Below are 16,659 nucleotides of genomic sequence, written 5' to 3'. Positions count from 1 at the left end.
GTACTTCTTCACACATGGTGTCCAGGGGAAAGTTAGATTATTTCATTGCTGTATCATTCTATCGCTGCATGATTTTACTGCTGCACTTTGGGACTAATGTCTGTAAGAGTAGTGCATAACAGCAAGTCAATGTAATTGCAGGTGTCGTTAAACATGTCTATAACGTTGAACAATCCAAGGCAAGTTGCGTAACAGGAATTGTTCTTCTTCAACACAGCGGCCTCCTCGGAAAACCTTATCTATCGCCAGCCCCTTACTTTGTTACTCAAGCTTAATGCAACCATGGTAAAGAGCGGGCGAGCAAGTTAAACTGCTCTGGAACTGGCTCTGCCTGCAGCTCCAGTCTGTCAAACACACACACACACACACACACACACACACACACACACACACACACACACACACACACACACACACACACACACACTGTTTCTCTATCTGGTTTAATGACATTATTATACATCTGCGAGAAAAAAAGGTTGAGAGAAAGAGTCATGTCTTTCTTTGCCCGGAGTCATTTGAAATGGTTAATATTTCACCACTACAAGGAAGTGACTTTCAAAAGTATGTCTCTCTTCTTTTTTGTCCTCACAGAAAACAGTTATCCGTCTAGAGGAGCAGAAGAGGTTCAGGGAAACACACACAACAAAGAATGTAACATCACAGGTGGCAGAGTCTGTTCTGCTGTTTGATTACCTGTAACAATGTAGCACAGGGCACAGTTAACACACTAACACACACACTTATGAGGAATCTGTCGTTGTAATAAATGTGTTTCTCTTGTGTTGAAAAGTCTATTTGACCCAGATGTGATAAGATGCAATCAAAACGTATGTTATAAAGAAATAAACCGCTTTTTGATCATGATTGCAGCCTATAGAAAATGAAAAAAGTGTAATTTAAATTGATGGCTGCCAAAATGACAGTAAAGATATTCCGAAAGCGTTGTGGTAATACAAAATTGACAAAGATTGCGTCAGCTGCACATGAATAGATGGAAATGTTTCCATGATTAATTTAACACTTTTATTAGATGTAGGTATTTTGGAAAGAGCTTTGATTTACAACATACAACAGTCATGTGTCCAACAGTGGAGTTACATGTTGTGGTGTAAAAATGTCTAAAGCTTTACTTCACTTGTCCAGCCAACACAGTCCAGGAACACATGTTGGTGGGGTAAAGAAATCGCAAATTCATGTATTTTTTCAGATCATGTATTTCTTTATTTTCATTGAACTAAAAATGGATGCTTTTAAGAACCTGGTGAGTTTGAAAAACACATCTATTTTTGTCATTAACCCCTGTATTCTGTAGAAATGGCCTTTACCTCCTGAACAATCAATATTTATAAACAATCAATATATCCATATCTACATACATAGATATGTATGTAGATATGGATATATTGATTGTTTATAAATATAAATATAGATATATGCATTGTATAAATATATAAAATATAAATATTTTTTTTTTTAGTATATTAAGTTGTATGTTTGTATGAATAGTCGTAAATGGCAAATATAGTATCGCCAATTGTACAGAGATTATATGGATTAAGAGTAGCGAATATAATTTTAATTTTTTTAATTTAATAAACATTTTAATTTTTTTATTTCTTTACCATGGAAAAGGGGTAGGATTAAATAAGTGTATACTTCTTCCTGCTCCTTTTCAGGCATATCTCAGCAATACAGATCATTTGTTTTCTTTTCTTCTTTTTTTTTTCTGGGAAAACATAATTTTTGTTTATTGTATTTCCATGCTTTTCATTTTGTTTTGTATGTTGATATGTCTGAATTAAATTGAATCAAATCAAAAAATCAAATCAATTGTTTGGGGTCCCACAGATCCCACAGCTGAAGGTGAAATTATAATAATATCTTTAAATCCGGGAAATTCTTTCACAACTTGTAACTTTCCCTTTGTGCCAATCCCCATACTTCCCTACTATCTAGTATGCCATAAAAAGATTTAGGATGTCCCAATACATACACGTCAATTGTAGAATGCTGAAAATACATAAATGCCCCACTAACTCCAAGTGCATTTTGGAGTATTCGTCTTTATTCTTGACATTTCTCGACATGATGAAAAAAAAAGCCCTAAAACTCTTCTGTACTTTAGTGTGTAGTGTAGTAAAAAAAAGATTATTTGATTTGGAACTCAGGGCAATAGTCTCTTTGAAACTCTAAACACCTGTGGCCACATTGAATGGACTCATACTTGCTAAAGACGGTCCTCTTCTGGTGGAAGCTTGTCACAGCAAGTGTTCTCTACTTCCTCAGTCATTCAGCTGATGTGAACATGAGATATGACTATGCAATATGACATGTCAATCTCAAACCCATCTGCAGCACTTCATCTCAGTAGATAGGTATGAATGTTTATTAAGAAAATGGGGTTTATTTATAATACAGCAGGATTTAGTTTGTCTTACATCAAGCACTCCATCCATTCAGCACAGAAACTTCACTGTTTTTTTATTAATGTATGTATTTTTTATTGGGTGTGTGTTTGTGTGTGTGTGTGTGTGTGTGTGTGTGTGTGTGTGTGTGTCTATAACAGTACAGAAATAAATCATCAGAAGTTTATTTTATTTTCATTTATTTTTTGTTCGCAGAGATTATCAATGTTTCACAGACACAATCTACATCAAAGTTTCTTTACACCCCAAAGAAAACCAAAATAAATATAACACCAAATATGAATCACGTATTCAGGCAAACAATTCAATCCAAATAAACATCCTGAACTGTGGTGCAAAACCTGCCTTTTTGAAGGGCATTAGAGAAATACATCTGTAAACCATTCTTTATAATAGATAAATATATGTGACAGTCAGAAATCAGAAAAACAAACAAACTCAGATGAACGTTGAAATAAATAGAAGTCATCACTCAATATAAGGCCACAAAACCCAAACGATCAAACTCATGATTTAACATAGAACAGATGCTGAATATGAACAACTCTCTTTTATAGCATATTGTGCTGTCACTGGTAAGTGTAGAAGTAGGACGCCTACCCATATATGGCACATATAAATGCTTTCATTGACAGAAGTGCGTGGATTCTGCTGGTGTCCGTGGCGACGCAGTGACTCATCGACTGTTCAGGAATTGGCTTGTGGCTATTGGACTAGTTGATCGGCTCTATACCCTGCTTTCTTTTACGTCATTTTGCAGATACAACACTGTCATAAAGGAATATTCATGTATAATAGATATCATCACAGCAATATGTAGATTCAGCTAACAATATTCATATTAAGAAAACACAGAGTATGACACACAAAGCGAGAGCAACAAGCTGATGCAGTTTGAGCACTCACATGCACACGTGGAGGCAGACGTGCAGGCAGCAGTGCAGGTCAGCTGTGTTGTGTTTACTTGCGGGTTAACCTACAGTATATGCTGATTTCCCTAAAAAAGACCTTAAAGGTGACTATGCCATACTAAGTGCATGTTGAAAATGAATGCAGTAATTGGATAGTTGTTTCGTTACTGAATTATACCGTGAACAGCGCCGTTTAAGAAAAAAAATCTACAAAACGATAGAGAGGAATGCATCAATGCCAGCAAGATCTAACAGGTTTTTTTAAATGTTAAAAAGGGCAGATTCAGTTCGGAGTAGAAACCCTCTACAGATATCAAAAAGATTTCCAAAATGAGGCAGACATAGGACGTGTGACAGATGAAACCCCAGTCCCATTTCAGAGTTGATCATGATGGATACTGACTTAGGCCTCTTGGACAAACCCCACACAGCAAACACACACACACACACACACACACACACAATATCAGAGCCTCAAAGTGCCTCAGCATTGCTCTCAAATAAGACAGGGAGAAATGAACAGTAGAGTAATTTGTTGTCAGCTGTGATTGTTCTCCAACATGGTGGTGTTTCCCCCTGCAGGAAAGGAAACAAACAAGAAACAAAACAAAACAGGAAGTGCTGTTTGCATGGACGTCTGACAGTTTAAAGACATTGTACTTTAAAAAAAAAATTTGCTGACTCAGTGAAGTCACATGTGACTTTGTACAGCACCTAGACGTTACTGTAACTAACAGACAGAACATTTCACCTAAGGACAAGAGGTGGACATGAGACTGGACGTAACAGCGAGTGTCTGCAGTGATTGCTTACGATTAGTGTTCATTGTGTGTGTGTGTGTGTGTGTGTGTGTGTGTGTGTGTGTGTGTGTGTGTGTGTGTGTGTGTGTGTGTGTGTGCGTGTGTGTGTGTGTGTGTGTGTGTGTGTGTGTGTGTGTGTGTGTGTGGGAGAGAGAGAGAGAGAGAGAGAGAGAGAGAGAGAGAGAATCAGTTTTCAATAAGCTCTGAAAACTACTAGTGAACCTCAACAGACACTAAATGAAAGCCTGTTTTTCATCTATCAATTGAAACCCTTGTTCCCAACACACAAACACAGACCCATTCCCAAAACAAATAAAGAGTTGTTCGGCTGCTGGTTGCTCCTTGCTGTTTTCCTCTTATTTCTTGTTCTTGAGTTGATTTGCCAGCCAATCCAGACCCTCGTACAGCCCGTCACCGCTGGTGGCGCAGGTGGCCTGGATGTACCAGTTGCGGTGACGCAGGGAGTGTAAGCCCAACTTGTCTGTGATCTCTGCAGCGTTCATGGCGTTTGGTAAGTCCTGTCAAAGAGAGCAGAGTTCAGTGAGGAGTCTTTTAGGGTGCACTCAAACTAGGTCCATTTACCCCTTACCGTTGCCTAAGCACCATTGTCCCCAATCCCTCCTCCCCCCCCTGGCCTGGACCATTGCTTCTTGCCAATATGTCAACACGTCTTAACACGCGCAGGTTTGGGATTTGGAGGGTAATTGTATCAGATTTTCTTTGAATATTTTGATCAGGCAAAATTTGCAGCAAACATTCCTATTCCACATCAGACCAATGCGAACCTAGCCTGGTCCTACCAGCCCATCGTACTTCATTTCATTTGTACAGAAGGTCTGGAATCGCTCAATTGACAAACGTTACCTCACTTGATGGCGGCTGTCTGTTGAAGTTTAAAACTATTGGATCTGCCCAGTGCCACTCTGGATCTGCCAACCAATCGCATAACGTTTGGTCGTGACGTATGTCATGCGCCGGCTTCTGCCTACAACTGAAACTGGTGCACAACCTCAATGTCATTGTTCTCAGCCACTCCCTCTGTTCGCTGATTGGACCGGCAAAAATCTGGCTGAGAAAACCTGCGAATATACCGCGGATCCAGACTGACTACTGAAGGGAAATAAAAATTGGGCGGAAGTACGTAGATGGGGGGTGCCAGGCTAATGCGAACCTAGCTGCAATATTCTTTATAAAGTCCATTGCACACATTGGACAGATCAGGTCAGGAGGATCGCTGTCTATGCGAGTGCCGGCTCATTAGCATCTGTACTGTAGCCCAAGCACACCTCTCCCAACTGTGCTAGGGCCAAGGAAGTGAATCGGGCTTGAGTACGGAACAGAGCACACACACTGGTCAAACAAACTACACTTACTTACTTGGGCATTGTACAGATGGCCTAGTGAGAGTGGGCCCTGGCTTAGTATGGATGCCGTACATGTGTTTTCAAGTAGCAAAGTAACACGTTGTGTGTTTTAAATGCAGAACAGTTATGGTTCATTGCCTGTTTGTTTGCAAATATGAGGAGGACTGCATCTCTCAGCTCGTCCTCAGCCAGCATCCTCATCAGCTCCTCTCGTGCTTCGTTCACACGCTCTCTGTCATTGCTGTCCACCACAAAGATAAGACCTGAAACGGTGACACACCATTTAAATTTGCTACAGAAGAAGAAGAAGAAGTCGAGGAAAGTGTGTGTCTTTCTAGGCCCCGGGTTCCCCTTTTGCTCTGCCCTGCTTACCCTGTGTGTTTTGAAAGTAGTGTCTCCAGAGCGGGCGGATCTTGTCCTGCCCTCCAACGTCCCACACCGTGAAGCTGATGTTCTTGTACTCCACCGTCTCCACGTTAAACCCTGGAAACAAGAGTGAGGTTATTTAATTTTTAAAGGTAAATCCCATTGAGACCGGAGACTCTTTTACAAGGGAGACGTGTTCCCATTTACACAATACCATTTACACACACATTCATTCATACACCGATAGCAGGCTAACTATCGTCATCGTCATTCACACAAGGCAAGGTGGGTGAAGTGTCTTGCCCAAGGACACAACAACCATGACGCAAGTGGCAGGATGGGGATCAAACCGCCAACCCTTTGATCATTGGCCGCCCCGCTCTCCCACCTGAGCCACAGTCGCCCCAAAGAAGCATGTACAGCAAAACAAAGCACTTAACACCACTTAAAAACAAATCTTATTTTGACTGTGTGTGGACTGTGCAGTGCACCTACCAATGGTGGGGATTGTGGTGACTATTTCCCCCAGTTTGAGCTTGTAGAGGATGGTTGTTTTTCCTGCAGCGTCCAGCCCCACCATCAAGATCCTCATCTCCTTCTTCCCGATGAGGCTCTTTAGCAAGTTCCCAAAGATGTTCCCCATGATTCAAGAGGAAGTCCCTGAACGTCGGTGTGTGGCTACAATCCGGATTGAAATGTCTCTCTGCAAAGGGCCACTGTTCCAGCAGGCATGGATTATGAAGGAGGGCTGAAAGGAAATAAAACAAGAAACATTTAGTTATACTTTTGTGTGCATTGCTTCAGTGTGAGGGAAACAGCCATGTAGGGTGTTTAACTGTCTAAATTATCAACACAAATCGTTAGCCTCATAGCATAACTGCCTAAATCGTATTTACTCTACTCTACTTTTACTCTACATCTACTCTATTCTACATCTACTCTACTCTACATCTACTTTACCCTACTCTATAACCCTTAAAATGTGACTTAGGCAATTATGCTATTAGGCTAACGAAAAGTAGATGTAACAGTCCTTACGATGTCTACCCGATATTAACATCATTAATAGCGATAGATTTTCGATATATTGTGCAGCCTTACCAGGAATCATTGATGGGTCTGGAGCCAGGCTACTGTCTTATGGTCTGAGCAAGTGTTTGAAACATCTTGTGCCAGCAAGTAGACACAATTGACCTGTTAAGTGATGTCTTTAAAGTGAGATGTTCCCATCAAATGTCTTCAGACGTTCTAAATGTACAAAGGCATATCAAGACATTGTGGTAGGCTACATTGTGGGGGTCATTTCTATTTAAAATTACAGTGATTGAATACGATTTTTTTGGAGGCTAAGTGTAATAACTATATTTTAATCTGAAGAATGTATCCTTATCAGAGAGATTGACACAACAAAGGGTGGAATAGAAGATGATAGAAATGACTAGAGTAAGTGAAGAAGTGGCCGAGCCCTGTCCATGGTGCTGAAGAGGATCACCACACTGTCCCTGCCAGACACATGCTCCTCCTGTCCTCTCTCTCTGTCTTACTCACTCACTTACTCTCACACACACACACACACACACACACACACTCACACACACACACACACACACACACACACACACACACACACACACACACACACACATACACACGCACAGGTTAAATATGAGTTTCTTAAAATGGTATGACTTTATGAGGGAGCAGGGCCACGATGTGCCTGATAATGGTAACCCTGGATGACTCGGGTCTATGCTCGGGTTACGTTAGCCCGGGATGCTACGGTAACGTTACCGCTATCCTACCCCATTAGCTGCCCCCGCACTTCAATTCACCTGCGACTCCTAATAATTTATTTTTTCAATTTTTTTTTCGATTTTTTTTTCAGTCTAGTATGGCTTCAACTGCTTTATCGATTAGGCTTGACGGTAGCAAACGTATCCATCCCACCCATCCATCGATCCGCCCCATCACCTCAGCGGGCAGCCTGCTGCAAGCGAGCCGTCCGCCCGCTGCTTCAGCCCGGACCACAGTGATGCCACACAACCGTCCCAGGGAAAGCCGACAAACAATTCATTATTTCACCAACTGCCCTGCATGTGTATTTTCGGGGTGATGATGTGTTCTCGCTTACCTTAGCTGAGGAGTCCTCTACTACTAGATGTCTCACGCTATTTTCCGTGGGGACAACGCAGCAGTGGATGAGATCTCGCGAGAGAGTATAGAGCTCAAAACCACAAACCAATATTAAGTTGACCGTCGTTTTGAGAGGACGTTTGAACAACAAGGGACGTTTTGATAATGAGTTGGCAAAGCATACTGCTGTCAGGTTTTCGAATCCTTTCACCTTAGACATGATTGTCTTAGAAAATGCATAGCCTAATAATATTTTCTTATTTAAAGGTGCACTGTGCAGTTTCAGGGGAGGGCGATTTGTTTTCACTTGGAGAGCATGCAGTTACTTAACAAAACATATTTGCTCTCCATGTTATTCTTAGTATTGAATAATTCTATCATTATAAATCCAAACTAAATACTTATGAGGCACTTGGAACCAAACGTAAGACTCGAATATGTTTGAAACAGTAGCTTTCCAGGAAGCTTTTAACTTCAGTGTTCTACCCATAAGAGGTAGAAAGTGGGATTTTATTTTTTATTTTTTGCAGATGACCTAACTTAGCCAACCTTTATTATGAACGCTATACTCGCAGGAGAACTTTCTATAATAAAATACAAATTTTATTCATTGTTACTTGGGTAAAATATATCACATTTTATATTGAAAAACTAAAAATATATCATGGGTCGTTTTTCCCCCTCAAAACCGTTGCATGCAGCAGGTCAACCAAACAAGCGTTAGCTATGTATTGATGATGAGCAAGCTAACCTAGCAAGCTCAGTGGCGCTAGGACCTGGACACAAATCAGGGTACCAGAAAAGAAAGGAAAACAAAGAGGGAACTTTCAAGGGCTTTAGACCCCCGGAAAATTCCTTAATATCAGTATTTCTGCCAGCAGAAGTGGATTTTCAATTCAGAGATACTGTGATATTTCATCAAGTTTTGAGGTGTCTTTGTGAGGGTGTTCTGCAAATTATTCTGTATATTCTATCTATTATTTTCTAAGAAAATTATAAAATTACATATTTAGCCTTTAAACGAAGGTGGCAGATGGTTGTTATACTGATGAGGAAAGCTTCTGGTAGCAGTGCTATCATGGTAAACCCCCCCCTACAGCATTGGTGTGTCTAAAAGCTTACATAACAGTAAATGTTACAGTAAATGTGCCAAAAAGCAGGTGCAAAGATCTTGCAAGGGCAAAAGATTCCGCTCGCATCGTCTGTATCTCTGCCCACTATCATTTCTATTAGCCCACCCTAATTTAACTGGCTAGAACCGGCCCTGTGTACAGGTATGTGTTTATGTAGGAATTAGTGCATCATGCACATTGATACAAGTTCAGTATGAATAAAGGGGGCCCAATGACTGGACCTTTTCAGGGGCCCAGTCATTTGTCTGGGCAGGCCTGGTTCCAGGGATACAATTTTCCTGCACAAAAGTTTATTAAGTTATGAGAATATTTAGAAAATGTTCACTACTTTGACACTACACAAAGTTACATTGTGCACCATTAATGGGCTCTGCAGAGCCAAGTGACTTTGGTCTCTTTTGTTTTTAAAATTGGCCCCTGATTTAATGTAGCCTATAGTGCGTCACACAGATTCAAACACTTCTTCAGACTTTCATTTTACTTGTTAGTTATCAACACACACACAGAATGAAGGTTTTGGAGACCTGAATGAATGAGAGCTGGCATAAACTTATTTGTTCTACACTTTAAGAAGCCCATACACTCATGGTCCACCAACATTGGAGATTTCACTTTTTTATTTATTTAACTTTGCTCCTGTTTACACAGCTGGAAAAAGCGTGTATCCAATAGAACAGGGCTTATCAATCATGATAAACACTAGGCTGCATGTTACATAAAAGTAAAATTTGGACTATTTTCCCTGTACACTGAAAATAAGATCTTAATGTTCTTAATACTAGGACATAATACTCATGTATTTCATCATATTTCTTATTGTAAATGTTTCTATATTTATATTCTTTATAGAACTTGGTTATTGTTTGCATCAATACCAAGGCAAATTTATTGTATTTGAGTAAGTGTTGAAAAAGGTTGTTCTCCAGAAATGATATCTAGGACCTTCGAGGAAACCAGGCACCGCTCATCACCTGGCCCATACCATCCCTACAGAGAAGCATGGTGGAGGCAGCATCATGCTGTGGGGATGTTTTAAGCGGTAGGAACTGTGAGACTAGTCAGGATCGAGGGAAAGATGAATGCAGCAATGTACAGTACAGAGATATCCTGGAAGAAAACCTGCTCCAGAGCGCTCTTGACCTCAGACTGGGGCGACGGTTAATCTTTCAACAGGATGACCCTAAAAACACAGACAAGATATCGAAGGAGCTGCTTCAGGACAACTCTGTGAATGTCCTAGAGTGGCTCAGCCAGAGCCCAGACTTGAATCCCATTGAACATCCCTGGAAGGATCTTAAAATGTGTACTGACGCTCCACATCCAACCTGGTGGATTTCGAGAGGTTCTGTAAAGAGGAATGGGTGAAACTGGCCAGAGATAGGTGTGCCAAGCTTGTAGCTTCATATTCCATTAGACTTGAGGCTATAATTGCTGCCAAAGGTATCACAAGAAAGTATTAAGCAAAGGCTGTGAATACGTATTATATTTTCGTTTTTTATTTTTAATAAATTTGCATGAATCTCAAACTAACTTTTTTCAAAGCTGTCATTATGGGGTATTGTATGTAGAGGAAGAGATTTTGAGGAAAAAAATAATTTAATCCAGCGTTATTCCAGGCTGCAACATAACGAAATGTGGGAAAAGTGAAGCGCTGTGAATACTTTCCGTATGCACTGTACATTACATTATTGAAGTTGGAGGTGAAAATGGAGGTTTTCCCAAAGATAAAAGAAAGATATGCTTGCTTCAACTAGTTGTAGCTGATTAGCATCACGTTCAGCAATGATGTGATGACTAAAAAGTTTGTTAAATTACAAGAGGAAATTGTTATACATCTAGTTGCTATTATGTCTGACATCCTGTTACATGAAGTTCCTGTTATTGTGAAATGTTGAAGTATGTCATAACACAGATGGGGAACCAAGAAAAGTCTAGAAATTGGAGCACTTGACATGATCATGCAATCATTAGTGTAACATATTGCATGAGAAATATAGTTCTGATCCTTGATACTGATATAAATATGTATGACTTGTTTTGTCGCAGTAGTTCAATGCAACAATAGGGCCAAATATGAAAAAATGTGTTCTACTAGCAAATGCTCCCATATCTAGTTCTGTTATCAGAGAGAGGAAGCAGGTTTTTATCTTCAGTTTGCCCACAAAGATGACCCGTTGATTTCTATTTCAATGCTGCACTGTGACCCTGTTTTATTGGGCTGTTCTTTTAATACATGGAATCTGTTTTTTTTTCCTGTAATTTCAGCCATTAAGGTTTATTGATGACACATTTACAATTCGAAATCGAATAAGCATCTCAATAGAATCCAAAGCGACATGGCACCATACCTACATTAACAGCCTATTTTTTGATCTAGTTTGCTTTTTCTAACAAACCTTCAATCCTGTGTGAAACCAATCCTTTTGTCTAATTATACAAGCATGTGGCACAGAAACTGCAAGCTGTGCCACTGCCACTTCCATGATATCCTGCTGGCAAACAGATAATTGGAGATAGTTGGTCATTTAAATGATGAGACGCAATGACATCAAATCAAATCAGTTATCCCATTAAATACAACAAGTTTGGGATTACCAGACACATCCTGTCAATCAATTTGGCATGTGTGACTCTGAGTTTGTTGCTGGGGAGCAAAGTATGTGCACTTGCAGTTCAAGAATGCAGAGTTTTTAACATCTCTGAACTTGCTTTCAGCCAGATGGTAAGCTGAATGGCCCACGTGTTTATTGAGCCATATTTGATTAAGACTGCTTCATACCCAACTCGCTGGCATTTCACAGCCGTGTTAAGATGTCTCACTGAGGGGTTTTTGCCTGAAAGGAACCGTGGCATTGTTCACACTCAAACTAAAAATAAGACACGGAATGAGTGACTCATAGGTGAAGCAAATGTCTCAGCATCACCAGCTGTTTAGAGGACGTCACTTCATAATACATCGATACATCTAAAATAAAAATGAGCTACTAAGAATTTAAAAGCCCCAAAAAACATATTTTCTGGATCATAAGTATGACCATATGTGTTCATTAAAATACACAAAACAATAATTTGTAATTTGGCTTTGCTTTTCAGTTATTTAGCCTATTCTAAATGTTTAAACAATAGGCTATATATCATCAATGTCAAATGTAAGTCCAGCACGCCACATATCACCACTCATCCATGTACTTCATATTTAAACTTTCATATTCTATCCAACACTCTTTGCACTCTACATGATGATTGCACTATTATCTTCTTGTTTGCTAATCGAATTGTTTGTTTATGTTTGTGTTAACCTTTGTCCATCTTTGTGTGTAGCTGTATTTGACATCACTTCCGGGGTTGAAACCTATCTAAACATCTGGAGTCAGAGATCCAGTTGTCTGGTGAGGGAACAGCAGCGACGTGGCGCTTGTGCAGCAGCAGTACCGGGCACTTGTCATGGACCTATAAAGAAACGGGCTCTAGTATACAACGGGGGACGTATGCTCTGTATCCTCTATAACTGTCGCAACAGCTAGCAGGCTACACATCCAGCTGCACAGCACCGCCCCCCAGCGCCGCTTCCGCCTCTCCCGTGCGGCAGCCTGGTGGGATGCTGTGGGAATGCTTTGAGGCGGGCTCTTCACGGGGACCCAGGTGGTGTTGGGACAACGTCCACGGCCTGCTAGTCCTTATCGCGAAAGTATTATAACACATCAGCATTACGGCGTGCTGAGCCATTTTGGACGCACTGGTCGACGTAGGCCTACAGACTGTGCAGCTCTCTCTCTCTCTCTCTCCCTCTATTTCTCTTTCTCTGCCGTGTGTAGAGGAAGCTCACACGGAAGTTGTTGGATGGCAGCTCTTTTCCAGAAGTTCACGATGCAGACCAGCTTGTTTGTGCTCCTGCTCGCGGCTCTCGCCGTTGCACTTGCGCGGGGAGAGGATAATGCAGTGGAGGAGGTGCAGGTGGAGACCTTGGTGAGTGTATTCACGCTGTAGTTAATAGGCCCACACCGCGGCTACTGAAGAAATAACACCCAGTGGCAAAGTAACATGCAACAGTGTTAACAGTCAACTCTTCTGACCCAAGGTGAAACCCGAAACTTGCTCTGTACTTTCCAGCATGGGAGACACGCTGAAAATCCACTACACGGTAAGACAATAACCGTTCTTTATGATATCAGTTCACCATCAGATCCAGTCCACTGTGCAATAGGGGACCTGGTCCAGCTGATGACGAACACACTGTTGTCTATGTGGCACTTCCTGCCGGAATGTGGGCTCAGCCTCAGCCCGCTGTGCATTTACACACTGAGACTAGAATGAATAAAACAAAGTTGATAAAAACTGGATCTGTCAGTCAGTATGGTTTCGGTTCTCCATCTCGCGCGTGAGGAGGTCGCCTGTGCTTTTGCTTTGGAGCGACGGGACGCTGCAACACGTCAGCAATAACGGCGCCGCCCGTCAGAACATGTCATCCACGCATAGCTGAATCTCACAATTTTAACAGTCATTACAAAACGCAGTTGGCCTCAACCTCCTGCCCTAATTAAAAGGTTAGGCGTAGCCTAGGACTACTAAAAGAGTTACAATGCTTTTTATAAATATGTTTTCCAAAATCCTCAAGTACACTTTCAACCATCTGGATGCTGCACAATAACACACACTTCTACAAAGTTATTTTTGTGGGCTACACAAAGTTAGGCAGTTTATGGCTAGGAAATAGAGCTACAAACGGAGATGTTTGCCAGAGTTGAACTCTCCCTTTTACATTTTACATGCAACATCATAACTTATATTTTTATTTGAAGTCTTTCCAATATTTTTTTTTTTTTACAAAAAGAGGACTTATGTCACTATTCCCTACACTCACTTTTTGAGGCTGGTCAAAATATATATGGATATACCAGTAGGAATAACTGTTGTAATTCAACCTGGGAATTGAAAAAAAAGCAGATATTTAGTGCTGTGCTTTTATATCTAAAACAAATAAAGTACTGATAGGTGGATTGTTTTTACAGAGCTAGGCAAGCTGTTTTGTCCTGTTTATAGGCTACTTTTGCTTAGCTAAATTTGGCTAAGCGGCTTCAGCCTGTAGATTAGCTTCATATGAGAAACTTTTCATCAAACTCTTGACAAGAAAGTGAATTTCCCAAACTGTCTAGCTATTTCTAACACATGCAAAATCATTGTATATTTTAGTATTATCGACAAAACAATGAGTCTTGTGTTATCCTATGTCCAAACCACAGTATTTTCTTGTAGGCTATTGCAATACACGTCAAATTCACCTGTATACACCAACTGCACAATTGATAAAAACATGAACAAATTAAGCTTTGTAACTTCTCAGTATTTTGCGGGTCATATGTATCCCAATCTGATTATCTGACTGGCCCCACACTGTTTCACTGTGTGCAGGGCAAACTGATGGACGGAAAGGTGATCGACTCATCGCTATCCCTCGACCCTCTCGTCGTGGAACTGGGGAAGAGGACCGTCATCGCTGGTAAAATAAAAGACACCAGTGACACTTTGATCCGCTTGATATGCAGCCTGTTATATGTGCCAGGGTGAATGTGCTCGCTTTGCTGATTCGACTTTCTCTGTGTGATTTTCTTATCAGGCCTGGAACAAAGCCTGGTTGGCGTGTGTGAAGGGTAAGGGAAAAACAAAAGGTCCAATGGAATCAAACTGCAAAGCTATATAGATCTTCTTTTAAGTAGCCGCGTGCAGTCAATCAATCAGTCCTCAGCTGATCATTCTGTATTGGAATCTGAGAATGGCTTCCTCCAGTAAACGTGCTTTGTGTTTCTCCGTCTCTCATCCAGGCAGAAAATTAAAGCCACTATACCACCTCACCTAGCGTATGGAAAAAAAGGTTACCCTCCAACGATTCCAGGTACTGAACCATATTTGCACTCCACACACAACTTTATAACCTTTATCACTTTAGCAACATGCTTCTTTTTAATTTAGTGGTGTTAACGCTGCATTTTTTGGGGACTATTTTCACTTGCGGATTCATATATTGAGCATATCTACAACATCTCCACTTTTTACTTTAAATACATGTAACATGTTATTTTCTAATGTGTAAGAAGGCATATTTTTATTTTATATTCCATATCTTTATATATATTTATATATATATAAAGACGGATGACGTCACAAATTGAATGTGAACTTGGATCTGTCCCAGGTGATGCTGTTCTTCAGTTTGAGGTGGAGGTGGTCTCCCTGACGCAGCAAACGCAGTGGCAGAAAATGGTCAACGACGTTTTCCCCCTGGTGTGCCTGGCCCTGGTGCCCACTCTGCTTGGCCTGGTGGGACTTTACCTCTACAACAAGGCCAACGCCGAGAAGACGAGCAAAAAGAAGGCCAAGGACAAGAAGAGCAAGAAGAAATAAGGACAAAGCACACAACTATTTAAATAAAACATTTTATTGTATTTTGTTTGTCTATGTTTATTTATTATCAATTCCTGCTATTCATTATGCACCTGGAATAAGGGTATTTTTTTTAAATAGATCGGTTATCTTTTGAGATAGTGTTTAGGGTATGCCCTGTGCTTTTCTTAAAGATATTTTTTGGCATTTTTATGCTTTATTGATAGTGTAGAGACAGAGTTGAAATGGGGCAGAGAGGGGAGTGACATGCAGAGAAAGACTGCGGGCTGGAATAGAACCCGGGTCCGCTGCTGGCCGAGGCCCATGGGGGGGGACGCCCTACCAACTGAGCTAAGGGCGCCCCCCTGCCCTGTGCTTTTAATGCAGAATCAGACATTTTAAACATATTACTGGACAGCAACAGGCACTTTGATGTCAGAAGAACAGCCTGAAAAACGCTTCACTGACAAAAGGCAGGCAATTAAGAAAAGACAGCATTGGGTAACAGTCTAATGTGGGAAACTTGACTAAAAACCAAATAGTTCAGATACTCTTTGGAGATGGAAGCCTCATCATCTGAGATATTTTACAAAGTTAACTAACCAATACACTTGTATCATAAATGCTAACTGCTCATAAACACATTTTTCTAAAATATTGTAATTTCTTTATTTTCTGAAGCATCTCCTTTTGTTTGTCTGTCTTTTGATTAGCCTACTAAATTGTCACTGGAGCTTATTTTTTTTCTTATGGGCCCCAAAAAGAAACCTAATGCCGTTTGGACCTGATGCCACAGACCATTGACCTTAGATCCATTATCCTGGATGGTATAGCGTATATAGCCAAAGAAGAGGGGAAGACTTGAGTTAGTTGGAATGTAAAACAAGATGAATGTAAAAAATGTAATTAAGAAATAATAAGATTGATTGGTGTTGCCAGACCCCCCCCCCCCCAAAAAAAATGCCGAAAGGCTGCTGTGTGTATGAAATGTGCAGATATTGGGGTGAATTAAAGGTGTAGATTTTTTTTTCTTTTTTTTTTACTGGTGCACAGCAGTTAACACTGGGGCACATGCCCCAGTAAAAGGGTCTAGCAAGCCTGGCTCTCCTCCTATACATTTCCCTAGCCTATACTTAAATATCACC

The 16,659-nt window shown here is 40.7% G+C and overlaps 2 protein-coding genes across 3 annotated transcripts; one reads left to right on the top strand and one right to left on the bottom strand.

Moving 5' to 3' along the window:
- Positions 1 to 4,496: 4,496 nt before the first annotated feature.
- On the bottom strand, positions 4,497 to 6,513 carry LOC307248873 (ADP-ribosylation factor 3; the record flags this gene model as incomplete). Of its 2 annotated transcripts, XM_080025410.1 has the most annotated exons (4): positions 4,497 to 4,658; positions 5,643 to 5,767; positions 5,877 to 5,987; positions 6,366 to 6,513. In XM_080025410.1, the coding sequence occupies 4 exons, from the start codon at positions 6,511 to 6,513 to the stop codon at positions 4,497 to 4,499; spliced, it is 546 nt and encodes a 181-aa protein (XP_079881536.1). The 2 variants fall into 2 exon arrangements, with proteins under 2 accessions (XP_079881536.1, XP_079881537.1); XM_080025411.1 differs by lacking the exon at positions 5,877 to 5,987.
- A 5,008-nt stretch (positions 6,514 to 11,521) lies between these two features.
- Positions 11,522 to 15,667, top strand: fkbp11 (FKBP prolyl isomerase 11). The gene is made up of 6 exons (XM_080026868.1): positions 11,522 to 13,102; positions 13,215 to 13,277; positions 14,546 to 14,633; positions 14,751 to 14,784; positions 14,956 to 15,026; positions 15,327 to 15,667. The coding sequence occupies exons 1-6, from the start codon at positions 12,977 to 12,979 to the stop codon at positions 15,533 to 15,535; spliced, it is 591 nt and encodes a 196-aa protein (XP_079882994.1). The 5' UTR covers positions 11,522 to 12,976; the 3' UTR covers positions 15,536 to 15,667.
- Positions 15,668 to 16,659: the final 992 nt, after the last annotated feature.

This window comes from Ammodytes marinus, assembly GCF_949987685.1.
Source record: "Ammodytes marinus genome assembly, chromosome: 4".
In the NCBI taxonomy this organism is placed as follows: domain Eukaryota; kingdom Metazoa; phylum Chordata; class Actinopteri; order Uranoscopiformes; family Ammodytidae; genus Ammodytes; species Ammodytes marinus.
Note: the sequence above shows the minus strand (reverse complement) of the source record. Positions and strands in the feature narration are given on the sequence as shown.